At 38.9% G+C, this 15318-nt stretch overlaps 1 protein-coding gene across 3 annotated transcripts in view; it reads right to left on the reverse strand.

The window, feature by feature from the left end:
- Positions 1–15318, reverse strand: part of SERPINB7 (serpin family B member 7) — a 73783-nt gene that overhangs the window by 20864 nt on the left and 37601 nt on the right. Inside the window, exons 1-4 of one of the 3 annotated variants that reach the window (XM_014581977.2) lie at positions 12730–12797; positions 7986–8171; positions 2574–2624; positions 1916–2032 (exon numbers count right to left, since the gene is read on the reverse strand). In XM_014581977.2, the coding sequence (XP_014437463.1) occupies positions 1916–2032; positions 2574–2624; positions 7986–8171; positions 12730–12792 (417 nt within the window). In that variant the 5' untranslated portion in view covers positions 12793–12797. Of the gene's footprint in view, positions 1–1915; positions 2036–2573; positions 2625–7985; positions 8172–12729; positions 12798–15318 lie in introns of those variants that run through there. The other 2 variants (XM_014581976.2, XM_027766235.1) reach the window with 2 other exon arrangements.

Raw genomic sequence — 15318 nt, forward strand, 5'->3', positions numbered from 1 at the left:
ACTATAACAAAATGTAAATGGCTTTGAAATTATCTAGCTTTGCACTAATCTGAATGTTTGAAGATTCACAACTAATTAAATTTAATCAAAAGTAATTTTTTAGATTGACTAACTGTACCTGTAAGTATTTAGGAGCAAAAGAAAATGGCAGTGCCCATATTTTGCATGTTCTTGATCAGATCTCACTCTTACTGTGTTTCTGGCTGCATTGGCTTTTTTTACAGACACTGAGTGCCAGTAAAATAGAACATGTAAATCTTCTATAAATAGGCATGATGGACAGATCAACTTCCAGTTCAAAAGAATTAGTAATCCATCTGGGACATATCACTATGCATGGGAATAGAGAAACTCAAAATGTGAGACAGAACATATGAGTGACCTCTATAAATCTTGTGTAAGAGTCTTTGGAGAAGATTTAAAAAAAAAAAGTGGCTAATGCTTTGTAATTGGCAGGCTATCAAAGGATTTGGGAGTGGTGCTGGGAAGGAGCAAAGAATCTGAGTGGGTGACAGACAGAGGGAGCAATAATGGTTGGGTGTAACACAGAGAGCTGGCAACACTGGAGATGGGGAGATTAGCTCAAAGATGTCACTGAGGTGGAGTTTCATAGTCATCTAAGGAGGGGAGAATTAGAAGAAAAAAAAAACATGCCCTGAAAACCACGGCCACTATGTTTACTCAATAATAGTAAACATGTGATCAGTTTCTGTTAGTCATGCCAGTGATGGTTCTAAAGCATGGGTTGAACACAGTTGCATGTAAAAAAGGCATTCTGGGTCTAATTGATATTTGGAGAGGCAAGATACTATAATGAATGCATGGAAGACGTAAACACTATAAAGCAATGCTAACAATTAGTCTGCTGACCTCATGAACCCATTTACTATCTCTGTGTTAGGTCCAGGCTTCTTGCCTAACAATTGTTGGCCTTATCCAGCCATGTATCTCACAAGAAACTCTTTTTATTAATTAATTTATTTTTAACTTTTACCAGAGGATGCATGTGCACTCATCAAAGAGAGAGAGGGAGAGAATTCAGCCCAGAGGGGGAATGGTCACACTACAATCTCCTCTCCATTTTGCCAGGATTCAGAGCAGAGCATGCACATATATTCACCTGGCATATTTCTCAAGTTTTCAGACTTAGGACTCAAACTATGAGGTCAGCCCTGCGGGATCAGGCTCCCTTAACCATCAGGCTACAGAGTCAGCTCCCACTAGGAACTTTTACAATTTTTTATAGTTTTGACTTGAAGTCATATACTCACCAGAGAGACAGAGAGAAAGTGAGAAATCACACCCTAGGGAGTGGGCTACACTCTCTCATCTAAAGATTTTGAGCACACATGCACATATGCCCAGCATGTTTTTCAAACCACTGGGTCCAAGACTCAAACCACACAGCTGGTAATGTGAGATCCAGACACTTTAACCAACATACTACCAATCAGCCTCAGGAACTCTTTTTATAAGTGACCTTGCTGAAAGGATAAGTAATTGCTGGAAAGATGAAGGCATGGATGAGAAGAGAGGTAGAGAGGGAGAACCAAAACTGGTGTTGCCTAACTGTCCCAGTAATAATCCCGAACCTCAGAGAAAACACTGACAGACTTTCCCCATCACCATGTACCCCATGAAATGGGCTGAACGCTCCCCAACCACCAGCTCTACCCCAATTACATCACTGTCCATGGGCAAGTTCTCTTCCATTTTGGAGCTCATTAGTGACCCTGAACTTTAGAAATAGTGATGCTATTTTGAAGAGGAATGAGAAAATAATTAGTAGCAACAAGAAAGTAAGTCACCTTTCCATGACTCAATAGAAAGGCACAAGCCTTTATTCAGATACTAGAGTGAATGGGATTCAGGTCCAGAGTGGATATAACCTTCTAACATAGGCAGATTCACTTACCTCATGAAAGTCAAAAACTTTTTCTACAAAAAGGCCATTGGCAATGCTGAGGTCGTAATACTTGTGGGATGCGTTTATATCAGAGAGTACCCTTTTCATTTGAGACTGGAAATCCGGCTGCTTTAAAAAGATGTATACAGATTTATTATTGGACTGTAAAAATATGTATGATCTCAGCTACACATAAAATAAAACATATATATTATACTGTAAAAGAACTGAAAATAAAAGCAGCAGTGTCACATACATCTCCAATGTCTTACCCTTTATCATAGTAACATCTAAGATCAAATGAAAGAATATACTAAAATAATCCAATTTAGAATACAGTGGCTAGCAAAAGATAATGAATTTGTCTAATGTGTGCACTGAATAATTAATTTTTCCAATTAAAGTGGGCTGGGACTATCAACAGAAAAAGGCAAAACAGTTAGTTTCATGCTATCTTGACAAAATCTGACCAATAAACAAGCAAAATATTGCTGAATTAATAATCTAGCAGAAATTATCAAAAATTTTATTTGGAATACACATGATTCGGATGAAATGTTTCTTTAGTTTAAAAGGATAGAGAACGCATTTTAAAATTCATAAGATAGCCATTTTTCTCAATTTAGTCTCATATTATCTTTTTCTAAAAGGATACCATTGTCTTTACCTGATTATTAGAAGAGCTTCCATGTCCTGAAAGCATATTGAGGTGAAGTATCTAAAACAGGACACAAGAAAAGGAGTTATCAGAATCAGGGGTTACCAGAGGAACAGTTGCAAAAGGCTTTCAAAATAAAAATATTTCTTTCCCATTAAATGTATCTACTTCTCATTCTAAGTTTACTACTGTTCTAGAATTAATTCTCTTATAATCTCAAATAAATATCGATAAAGTGAAAAGAAGAAAAACATGCTCTAGTATTTATTTATTTATTTTTAGAGAGTTTTGTTTTAGGGTACATGGTGGAGAGACAGACAGAAAGCATGCATTTTATTTCATTTGCTTTAATTAATTACAAGTAAATCTTGTTTCAACCATGAGAGATTACCCTGACATGCTTCTGTCTACAAAAGGATTAAAAATTTGGGAACAGTACCTGCAGTGACTGGGGATTCTCATATAATTCTGGCTCAGCAGCCCAGGACAGCACCAGGACTACCCACGTAAAAAAGCTTTTTTGCTTTTAAATTTATAGATTTGATAAACTGTCACTGCGAAATTATGGCACTAAAAAGTTATGCCATATCAGTCCACAGGAAATGTTCTGTTTGTTCTGGTGATGGCTATGTGCATTGTCTTTTCTTAAAACTTCTACCATGCGATGAGAATCTTCTTTACAGCATCTCTATTAGACAATAGAGCAAGCCTTTCACTGCCCAATTAGAAAAGAATACAATTGGCTGTTCCCACTGTCAATCACCAAGACAGAGGAGGACAGCAAGTCACTTCAAAGAAGCAGTGATCATACTTCATCCACTGAACTTTTCCACGGCCAAAAGTTTGTTTGTGCTCCTGCTAAAATGAACTAGCAGGGAGGTCTCCAGCTACATCCTGACCCTTGAAACAATTCAAGGAATAAGATATTTTGTGCAGAGAGCTGAGACACTAATATAGGTGGTAGCTGATGTTATCTTCAGTACAAATAAAAGAACTTACTTATTGAAACACTTTTTACTGATGCCTAATATTTAAACTTTTGGAATTTATGGAGTTTTAAATTATTCATTTACTGTCTCAGAAAAAAAAAAAAAAATACTATAGTACAACTTGGAGCCTGGCAAAGAGAAGAAAAATTTTACTGGATCTCTGGCCGAAACAAAAAGTGTTTCCAAAACATTCAGGCATGGTTGCCTCAATGAATGAATAAATTTAAGTTTTTAATTGGCTGTTACATGAAGCCAGGGATTACCATCATACTAGTAAGTATTTTTTGTGTTGAAAATGGTTTAATGATTTGATAGTCCTTTCTTTTCCTTCCCCCATGTTCTTTCCAATTTAATGATTCAAGAGTATTTTAAAATATATATAATTTATGGGGGCCAGCAGTTAACGTGGTGGCTATGTTGCCGGATTCCCATGTAGTCAACCGCAGTTCAAGTTCCAGACCCGATGGCTTAAACTCACGCCGGATCCGTGTGCGTGCATGCCCAAGGTCCTGAGAGGAGAATGGAGGAGAAGGGATTGTGGCATGCCCAATCCCCCCAGGGGGTAATTTCTCGCTTTCTGTCTCTCTGTTTCTGTCTTTCTGGTGAACACATGTACCCTATAGCAAAAACCTCTCCAAAAAAAAGAAAAACAAAACAAAACAAATGTATAATTTAGAATTAGTGTTACAAAATTCTCAAGGAATGATGCATTTTGCCCTTTAAATGGAAAAATGCTATATGCTTCCCTTAAAAGAAGTCTTAAAAATTATCATTATACCTCTCATAGCAGACATGGTATTAAATCTTGGAACTAGAAACTGTTGAAGTCTCTAGCATTATTAAGATAAAAAGTAGGAAATGTAAAATATTAAAAGAATGTGGGCTTAAAAAATGTACACTCAAAATAGGAGCCTTTTCTTTCATAAGGTTTTTGCCATAGAGCACATGTGCTTAACTGGAGGAAGACAGAAAGTGAGAAATCATGCCCTAAGGGAGTTGACCATGCTGCAATCCGTTCTCCATTCTTTTCTCAGGAGTTTGGGCATGCATGCACACACACACACACACACACACACACACACACATACACACGCACACACGCAAAACCCAGTGTGATTCAAGCTCCTGGGTCCAGGACTCAAACCATGGGTCTTCCATGTGGGAGTCCAGTGCCTTAACCACCACAGTACCTGCTGGCCCCAAGCAGTTTTTTTTTTTAAATAAAGAATGTCAGAAATCCTGATATCTCCAACATAAACCATTCAGTTTGAAGCCTGAGAGTGTCTCACTGAGCCACAGTCACAGAGGCATTTTTTTCCAGATATTATAAAAAGAAACAGAGAGGACTTGGAGGGTAGATAGTGGTGGGGGCAATCAATGGTCACATTCCAAGTCCAGAAAGTTCCTCTTCACTCTCCTTTGATCATTGCTTAAAATAATTAATGATGTCCTTCTAACTAAATCAGCACAGACTCATCCAACAGTCATTAGAGATGAAGGCCAAGCCATGGGATCAGGGGAGCTGGGCTCATAGAGCACTTAGAGGGACCTTCCACCTGTCTGCTTTTCCTCACAGCATGGGCAGCAGCACCAGAGAAGGGCTTCCCCGGCCCAGCACAGGGTCCTTGGTAAGAGCAAGCTTCTAGCAGGATGAGTTACATCTCAACACCTTAGTCAGACACACAAAGGGGGTAGTACTGACAGAGAGGCAAGAAAGAAGAGGGCCAGACCCCAGCTTGGATTTGGTCATGTGGAATAAGAAAGGACCTGGTGAATAAAACAAAATGACAGTGGTTGAGGTGATGAGTGTGCTCATTCGCTTGATTTAATCTTTCTACACTGCATACATAGATCACATACACCTCATAAATATACAACTATTAGTTGCCAGTTAAAAATACATTTATCTCGGGACCAGCAGTTAGCGTAATGGCTATGTCGCTGGACTCCCACGTAGTCGACCGCGGTTCGAGTCCCGGACCCGGTGGCTTAAACTCACGCCGGGCACGTGTGCGTGCGTGCCCAAGATCCCGAGAGGAGAATGGAGGAGAAGGGATTGCGGCGTGGCCATCCCCCCTGGGGGGTGATTTCCTGCTTTCTGTCTCTCTGTCTCTCTCTGTCTGTCTGGCGAGCGCACGCACCCTATAGCTAAAACCTCTCCCCCCCAAAAAAAAATACATTTATCTTACAAATAAAAATTAAATTAAATTTTTAAAAAGGAGTAAAGTCTTGCCATTTTTTTCCCTCTCACATGTTTCTTATGGGAAGTTATAATAGCATAAAATATAAGAACTCACACATGACAGTAATTGATGGGGCAATGACTGCCAAAGAAAAACCTCCAGCAGAATAGCAGCTCTTTCAATTCACTAGGGGGTCCCATGAGATCCTGGCCAGAGGTCTACTAGGCATGGGATGTAGGGCATGAATGCCTCCTGAGATGCTCCAGGAAACAGCTAGGAGAGTGACCCAGATATGAACTCGCATAGTAAGAGTTGTGTGTTCTGTTGCACTAAAGGTGAGCTTCAGTCTCAGATGAGGAGCCCATGCATTACTGTCTAATACACTGAACAGCAACAATTTTAAAGCTTTTTTTTAATTAGATATCATCAAACCCAACCCCTCAGTGTATAGGTAAGGATGCTGAGGCCCACAGAGAAGAGGACATTTTCCTATGGTAGGAAGTTGGACCCACCTTCTAACTCCCAGACCATGGCTGTGTTTCTATGACACTCATTGGCTCACTTGGTTCTGAAACATTATGTAATTGTGTTAATGAATGAATACATTTTTTTAGTCACTAGACTTTTGCCAATGCTTGTATTTATTTTTAAAAATATTCACTTTCAGGCCTCCTGTTAGCTAGATCCCACATGACCAACCGCATGGTTCCAGTTCCAGACCTGGCAGTTTGGAAAACATGGCAAGTATGTGTATGTGCATGTCCAAAAAGACAAAGAAAGGAGAAATGCAGAAGGGATCGTGGTGTGACCATTCCCCATGGTGGTGCTTTCTTGTTTTCCCTTTCGCTCTGTCTCTCTCTAGTAAGCTCATGCAAATCTCTGGCAAGTTTTAAAAAAATTCACTTTAATATAACTAGAGCTTTGTATTTTGAGTTGCATTTCAGTTCAGATATGTCAGGGCAATGGTTCTCAACTGGGGATTGATTTTGCCTACAAGGGTTTTATTTTGTTGTTTGATATTGTGTTCTGTTTTGTTTTACTTTTCAATATCTGAAGTTATCTGGGGCAGGTGTCTGAAGAGGAGTATAGTGGTAAGGAGAGACCAGATACGCTGCTGAACACCCTGCCATGCACAGTATAGCCCCTCACAATGAAGAATTATCCAGCTCCAAAATATCAATAGCACTGAGGCCAAGAAACCCCACTTTAGGAGAGTCTACCTGAATTTGGATCACAGGTCTGCCATCCACTAGCACAAAGTTGGCATGAAAATCCCTCTATAAAGTCAGGATAGTGATGCCACTTCTGCATGTCACCATGAGTGACAAATAATATTGTATTTGTAGAGTTTATCCTAGAGCCCGATGCTGAAGAAGTTCTCCGCAATGACTGTTACCATCATCACATTAAAGTGAGGTATTCTATGTACTGATTTGTAAGCCACTCTAGCTCTTAAAAAAACTAACAGTCTTAGATGCTGTAGCAACATATATTCACTGAGCTGTACAGAGAAAAGAATCTAGCTTAAATTTTCCATACAATCTTCAACAAGTACTGAAGGCTTGTGACAGGTTACAACACGGAGCAGCTTTCTCCATCACTTGCCTGTGAATTAAAATAATGGGAAGAATCCAGGGCAGAAAGTGACAAGAAGCCCTCCACACACAGCCTGGACCTCACCTGCTGCTGAGCTACTGAATTTCCATGGCTACTGAACTTTCAGAGTGAAGGGAGGGAAATCTTTCCAACTTCACTGCCACTTACAACCAGTTGTTTAAACAGGTACATTGTTGGCGTCTCTTTCAAGCTCTTCTCTCACCGAAATCTACTAAGGCAATTGTTCTCCAACTTCAGTGTACATCAGCAGAACTTATTAAGCCTGGATTGCTGGGCCCCATATCCATAGTTTCTGCTTAGGAGGCCTGGAGTGAGACCCAAGCATCTGCATTTTGAACAAGGTCACCAGGTGATATTAGTGCTGGTCAGGAGAGACACTTAGAAAAACCATTGTGCAGAGGACAAGAATCAAAGCTGCAATTCTAGGAATATTCATGCTGCCCATTGGCTCAGAAACAAGTGCTACAAGCTGTGTGGTTTCTTCACACCTGGAGAGGAACACATTGAGATGTATGAAGATGCAACAGTTGTGCCCACAGGAGGCCCTTCATTGACACAGAGACCATCATAGGGAAATATTCTCTTGTTGAAAACAATTTGCCCCAATGATTAATTACAAGAGAAAGACTGACCTTATCAATCTGAGAAGCACAGTCACCCCGAGTGCCCAGACGGATCATGGCCAGGGCAGTGAAGAGGCCCAGAGAGGAAAAGAACACATTTCCATTTCCTTGATTGCTATCCATCTCTCTGAGAAGGTTGAAGCAAAATTCTGCATTTGCTGCAGCAAGGGAGGCCATAGTGAAATGAAGTGCAGCCTAGAAAACAATGAGAAAATAAAGTTAGTTCCAAGGACATTGTCTATGAATATTATAAGGTTTTTGTTAATTGTCAGAGAGAGAGAGAGAGAAGGAGAAAGAACCCTTTAATGGGGCATGGGCCCATCACAGTCCCTTCTTCATTTTTCCATCCTGTTGGGATTTTTGCACGCATGCACATGTGTTTCTCAGGCTCCCGGGCTGGGATTCAAACCTTGGTCAGTCATGTGGGACCTGGCTTCATTAGTCACTAGACTATGGGGTTGACCACAATTAAAGTTTTTATATTCATTTATTTTCTAAATTCAAGGTCTCCTTTCTTCAGCTTTGGACGTAATTATCATACAACTTATAGGTAAATAAATTCCACTGGCCCAGCCTCCTTGTTAATAACAATCTCAAACTATCTTTTCTGGCAAAAATATTGTGATCCTCTCAATTTTTTCACACTGATATTCTTTAGCACAGTATTTCTGCCTGTACTCCCATGTATATCTCCAGGGTACATTCCTGTATTCCTGTGTTTTGTTTGTTTGTTTGTTTTTCTTTTTCTTTGTTCTTGTTGTTTTTCTTTTCTGATGTGGCATTTCTATACTCAGTAGCTGGCGTGGGCTCTGTTTTCCAGTCCTCAACAAACATTTTCATGGGACTTATGTACCTCAAACAACCTCAGGTTTTAAAACTGAAATAGAGCAAAATCACTGTTTAAAGTAAAATGACAACACTAGACAATCTACTCAAGGCACTATAACTTTCCAAACCATGTGTAACTTAATGAAATATTAAAAATTTGGAATCTATCACATCATTTTCTTACCATTCTTCTCTATGAGAGCCTCCACACATTTTCTTTGACCAAGCATACATCCTCATTGTTTTCAGGACCATCCTAATTTCAAATATTATGCATCACTGACTTTACAAGTATATTTATTCTCTTAAGACCATTTTCTGATTTTTTTAAATTTTGATATGGCGAATATGACTAATATGAATATTCACCAGACTTTTTTTTCTATGTCCCATAAATGTCTTGCCCCTTAATTTTTCTCCTTGATTCTTTTTCTCACCCTCTCTCCTTTTTCCCACTTCCTTCTCACACTGTGCCCAGTATCTGCAACCATTTTGCATGCTTCTATATCCTCTAATCTTTCCATTTCTGCCACAGAGTGTGGACAGTTAGTATACATTAAGTGGAGACATACAATGTCTCTCTTTCATAGCCTGGCTTGCTTCATTAAGCAATAAATCTTCCATTTTTGTCCACTTTCTATCAAATGCCAGGGTCTTGTTGCTTTTTATGGTTGAGTAGTATTCCATAGACTATATGTGCCACACTTTTTCAACTCTATTACACTGTTGCTCAGAATGTAAATTACTCTAGGCACAAGACTTTCTAACACATGTCTATCACCAGACAATGTAGGGTACAGTGAAAAGTTTAGAATTGAGAATGAAAATCATATTTATCTTTGAATTCTTGGTAATGTGTTTCTGAAATATAGGGAATTGACACCACCATGGAATTCTTCAAGGAAATGCATTGATATGTCTGTGCAGACTTCCTCCATAACTTAAACTGATCCCAGAACCTTAGTTGGTCTTGTTCTGGGCTAAATGGATTTACATGGATCTTCTACATTATTCCCCTTGATTATTCCTTGATATCACATTTCATAGTGTGGCATCTTCCAGGAGTCACAGACCCTTACAAGACCCAGTCCTAGTCACAACCCAGTAGCTAATTGTTGTGTCACCTGAACCAAGTTTTTCATTTTTCTGAACTTCTAAGTTACATTTTATTCAGGGAGATGATCAGTTCACAGGATCTAGCATAGTGATTCTCAACAGAAAATCATGTGGCCTTCTATCTCTCACCCCATGAGAGGAGAACATATACATCATGGTACCTGAGGGTGGAGAGTGTTGGTGGCCCTGGTATGATTGCAGTGGTGGTGCCCTACCACCTCTGCCACCATGGTGGCATCATGGCTTAGGTAAGGTTTATGACAGAGAACCCATACAGGCTAAAAATTATTGCAGAGAAACATGAGCCAAGACATTCCCAGACAATTATAATTTCTCAAGCCATAACTTTGAAATGATGGATGGTACTAAATAGTGTATACTTCAACACTCATACAGACATGTTCACACATGTCAAAAATTCCAAGAAGAATGTGCCATTTCACATAATTATTATCTTTCTCTATGCAGGTACACAGTAATTTCCAGAATTAAATAGAGATTCTTTCCTTTTCATCTAGTTTAAAGTTTGAATCCCAATGGCAAGTACACAACTATATTTAAGGCAGAATTAACTGTCTTATACCCAAGATTTCATCAGGTGACAGATGAATAAAAAATACCATGGGACCAAAACTATGTCTTTTTTTTCTTTTGCATGTAATTACTTCCACAGTAAGTTAAAAAGAAATTAATAAAACACTAATAGTAATAAACTACCTATAGGCATGCCACCAACAAATACCAAAAGACTTGGGGCCCAGTTATATAACCAAGAAAAATGAAAAGGAAACAAGCACATTAAAACTATAGAAGATATCAGAATGATACTACCCAAAATGCCATTGTCTGGACGTACAATGAAGAAAATTCTTTTCAAATAATAAAAGAATTTGGCTTTATAAATTAATTTTTGGCAAGCATACATGCCCTATAGCAAAAATCTCTCCAAAAAAAAAAGAAATTTTTATATTTCAGTAACAATGTACCGTATTGTTTCTTGCATACATATTTTAGTTTGACATACAGTATATAATTAATTTATAATTTTCAAGTTAACACAAATTAGTAAATACACTTAAAGATGTTTAAATCTCAATTTTGAGAAGTGAGGACCTAAACGTCCATAATAGCTGAGGTATATTTGATTATTGATGGTATATTTCAATCTGGGAGTTATTTTATCTCTTTTCTATAGTTAATATATGATTTGCATCAAAAATACATACAAAAACATGTTGTCACCAAGCCTCTTTTTAATGGTCTAATAAAAAAAATGAGAAAAATAAAATTTTAAATAAAACATAAGAAAAATCAAGCACAAAACACATTCAATAAATTATGAAATTATAATGCCAAAATTTCATGGATCTAAATTTATTATATCTAATTGAAAAATTGTGTATCTTAAATGCTTTATAAAAATACTGTCTTGGGAACCAGCAGTTAGCGTAATGGCTATGTCGCTGGATTCCCACGTAGTCGACCGTGGTTCACGTCCCGGACCCGGTGGCTTAAATCTCACGCCGGGCACGTGTGCGTGCGTGCCCAAGATCCCGAGAGGAGAATGGAGGAGAAGGGATTGCGGCGTGACCATCCCCCCTGGGGGGTGATTTCTCGCTTTCTGTCTCTATTTCTCTCTCTGTCTGTCTGGCGAGTGCACGCGCCCTATAGCAAAAAAACCTCTCAAGAAAAAAAAAATACTGTCTCATCTTAGGATAATTTTGGACTATATGAGAAAAAGAATCATAGCTCGTGATACATTTCTTTTTAAAAGCTTTCATATTTACTGAATAAAACTTTAGATTTAGAAAGAAAATGAATACTGCTCATATGCTTAATTTTTATTCTTATTGATAGGTCAAAAAAAAATTTTTTTGAGAGGTTTTTGCTATAGGGCATGTGCACTCGCCAGAGAGAGACAGAAAGTGAGAAATCACCCCCCAGGGGGGATGGCCACACCACAATCTCTTCTCCTCCTTTCTCCTCTGAGGATCTTGAGCACACACGCACACGCGCCCAGCATGAGTTTAAGCCACCGGGTCCAGGACTTGAACTATAGTCGACTACATGGCAGTTCAGCAACATAGCCATTACACTAGCTGTGGTCCCGATAGGTCAAATGTAATGCTACTCTTACTACTCCTCATAAATGCAATAAAATCTTTCTATTTCTTTCAAGAAATGGTTTCAAATTTTGATAAATCCCTAATCAGATGAGTACTTAACTATATAATTAAAACAGAGTTTAATTTGAATATCAAAAATTAGTATATTCTGAAAACTTGTAATGCCTTAAATAAGAAGTGTAGAAATAGAAACCCTAGATTTAGTCAGTGTTCCCTATTTATCTATACTCAGAGAAAGCACACAAAGTGCAGGGCGTCTGATGTTGCACTGCAGTGCTGCCATTCTCTGGGGACACCACTTAAGTCTGCCATAGGCCAGCCCTGAGGTAGAGAAGCAGAGATCAGTACTAGACAATGATTCTGATATTATTTGATGAGTTTAATGTCTCTGAAGCAGCCAAGAATCACTCATCTCTCTCTCTCCCTCCTTTCCCTCCTTTTCTATCAAACACAATCTCTCTCTCTATTAAATATATGTATATATATATATATATACACACACACACACACACACACACACACACACACACATGTATGTGTGTGGGGGTGGGTGTGTATTTAAATTTAAATTTTATATATATACATACACACACACACACACACGTATGTGTGTATTTCTCTCTCTCTCTCTCTCATGTCTGGTCAGACTTTAAATTTAAATTGCAAACTTCAGAAATAATTACCTTACTGTCTTCATAGAGGAAGTTAGCAAGCTGGTTGGGTGAGTCTGAAAGTGCTCCTTGCATTACTCTGAAATATAAAGCCTCTGACTCAGACACTCCAACTTCCTTTAGTGATGACCATGATAGTTTTAAATAATGTCATCAGAGTGAAATTATGTTCAGGCTTTTTATAAGCAAGTTAAAAGATGTTTGTAGAGTATTATCGGCAGCTCTAATATAAAGTAGTCAACGTATATGTGTTTAATAAATCAGATACAGCATGAAACTTTATGTAATTTGGTACTTATTATCACGAGCATTTCTCTGTGGTAAATATATAGATATTCCTGCTCTGTGGCAGAATGGGTACATTTTATGTATGAAAATTTAATTACTGATTTTGTTGTTACTTGGTTCCTTCCCTCCTTTTTAATACAAAGCCAGGAATATGGCAACACCCCACATTCAAGGATTCATATTCTAGCATCTTTCAATGTAACTATCATGGTGAAGTATTGGTGAAGTTCAGGATATGTGAGGAAAGTCAGGTGCTGGAGAACAGTGGACATTTCTCATCCAGAAAACAAAGATCGAGATCAATTATATTTTCTTAAAAAAATAAAAAGTCTCAGCCTCAGTGGTATACACTGCTGGGAGTCTGTGCCCCACATGAGAGGCCTGGGTTCAATTCTCAGTCTAGCCTAGTGACCAAGGAAGGTGTCAGGCTCCTACTGTCCCACCTACTTGGGAGTCTGAAGCAGGAGAAGCAGGACAAGGCAAGACCTTCTGTTAAAGGACCCGCCCCATGTTAGGGGCCTGCTCTGTGGCCTAGTGGTTAGGAAAGCTAGATCTCATGCAGCTGACTGCGGTTTGAATCTCAGCCCTGCTGGCTTGAAAAACATGCCGGGTGGATGTATGCGGTTGCCTAAAATTGCACCAGGATAGAGAAATGGAGAAGGGATTGCAGTGCGACTATGCCCGTTGGGGGATGCTTTCTCCCTCTCCTTTTTCCTCTCTCCAACTCTTTCTAGCAAATGCCCTCTGACAAATAAATATGTTATTAGTGATCCTTTCAGGAGAAGTAAGGTTGTAATTGTTTCTGCTTTTAGTTTACTCACTATCCCCACAAATGTTTGCTCACAGTCTTCATTTCCATTGCACGATTTATTGTTAAAGCTGATTATCTCGACCATTTGAATATCCTGTCAGAGTGATAGTTGTGTTTGAACACATGGGAAGAGCTCTCTAACTCCATTGGAAAAATAATACATTATACTGTGAAATACATATCCTAGTATATTTGATTGCTTCGCATGGATACAATTCTCTTAGTTGTAATAATTTAACTATGAATATTGACCTAAACAAACTTATATATCTGTCTAGGGAGATTAGGAGGAGAAGGTAGGGGGCAGGATGGGTAAGGAGGTATATCATCCTTTCATAAAAGGAAATCCACCTACAGAGAGTCTCTAACAGTGAGAAGCAAAAACAAGAAATCAGCATGTGTTTTACTATCAGGAGGAAGATACTAGCAGCAGCATTACAAGCAATTGAATGGTCGTTCTCATGAAGTGGGAAGCTGAGCGGGAAGAGAGGAGCAGGCAGAGGTGTTGAGCTGTCTGCAGGATAAGCCTTGTGGTCTCTCTCAGACGCCTCACCTCTACACCATACATAGCTGGTCGATAAGATAACGGAGAGATGAGGAGCGCAAAGGCTAAATCCAGCTGGGCAATCGACTGGCTGTGTGATCTGAGTAACTAACTGCATTTCTCTCAGCCCCCGTTTTCTCTCTCATAAAATAAGAATTTACCAATTGTATTTTCATTTAAAAAATTAGCTATACATAGGTGTGTGTGTTATATATATATATAATCATCAGCATGGCTTATGTAATGGGGTAAAGTGCTCAAAAGTTTTCTTCCATCCTACCTACTCTCCACAGATTTGCCCTTTTCATTGTACCTTATATATTACTGCCATTCAATATAGGAAATTGGGACATTTCTGCCATTTCTATATCACATTTACTTTCTAAAATCTGGAGGTTTGTCTCTATTAATCCTCTAGTACAGGATAATGGCAGTCCTGTCCCTATGAGGCAAATAATACAATGGCTTCTTCACAGGGATTTTAAGCAGAGGAGGAGAAAGGGCTTTAGGAGTGATGGGAATGAAAGCTCAGAATTAATAAGAGGCAGATGAGATGCCTGAATTGCCTAGAAGGAAGACAAGATACCTGAGCTGCCTAGAGCTGATGTGTGGAGGGAAGGACTAAAGTAACCAATTCATTCTGGTTGGCCTTAACCTTCCTGATTTAGCATCCCAGGATTTTACCATAACAGGAAACAAAGATTCCCAAGCAACTGATAGAACTAAGATTTGCAAACCAAATAAAACAGGCTCAAAAGAATACACACAGTATGACATCTTATGTAAAAAAAAAAAAAAAAAGAAAAAAGAAAAAGAATTAGGGGCCAGCAGGTAGTATGGTGATTAAGGTGCTGTACTCCCACAGGCCTGACCGCAGTTCAAGTCCCGGACCCGGCAGCTTGAAACTCATGTCAGGTGCATGTGTGTGAGTGCCCAAAATCCCAGAAGGAGAATAGAG

Source organism: Tupaia chinensis, unplaced genomic scaffold, assembly GCF_000334495.1.
Source record: "Tupaia chinensis unplaced genomic scaffold, TupChi_1.0 Scaffold000065_1, whole genome shotgun sequence".
Lineage (NCBI taxonomy): Eukaryota > Metazoa > Chordata > Mammalia > Scandentia > Tupaiidae > Tupaia > Tupaia belangeri.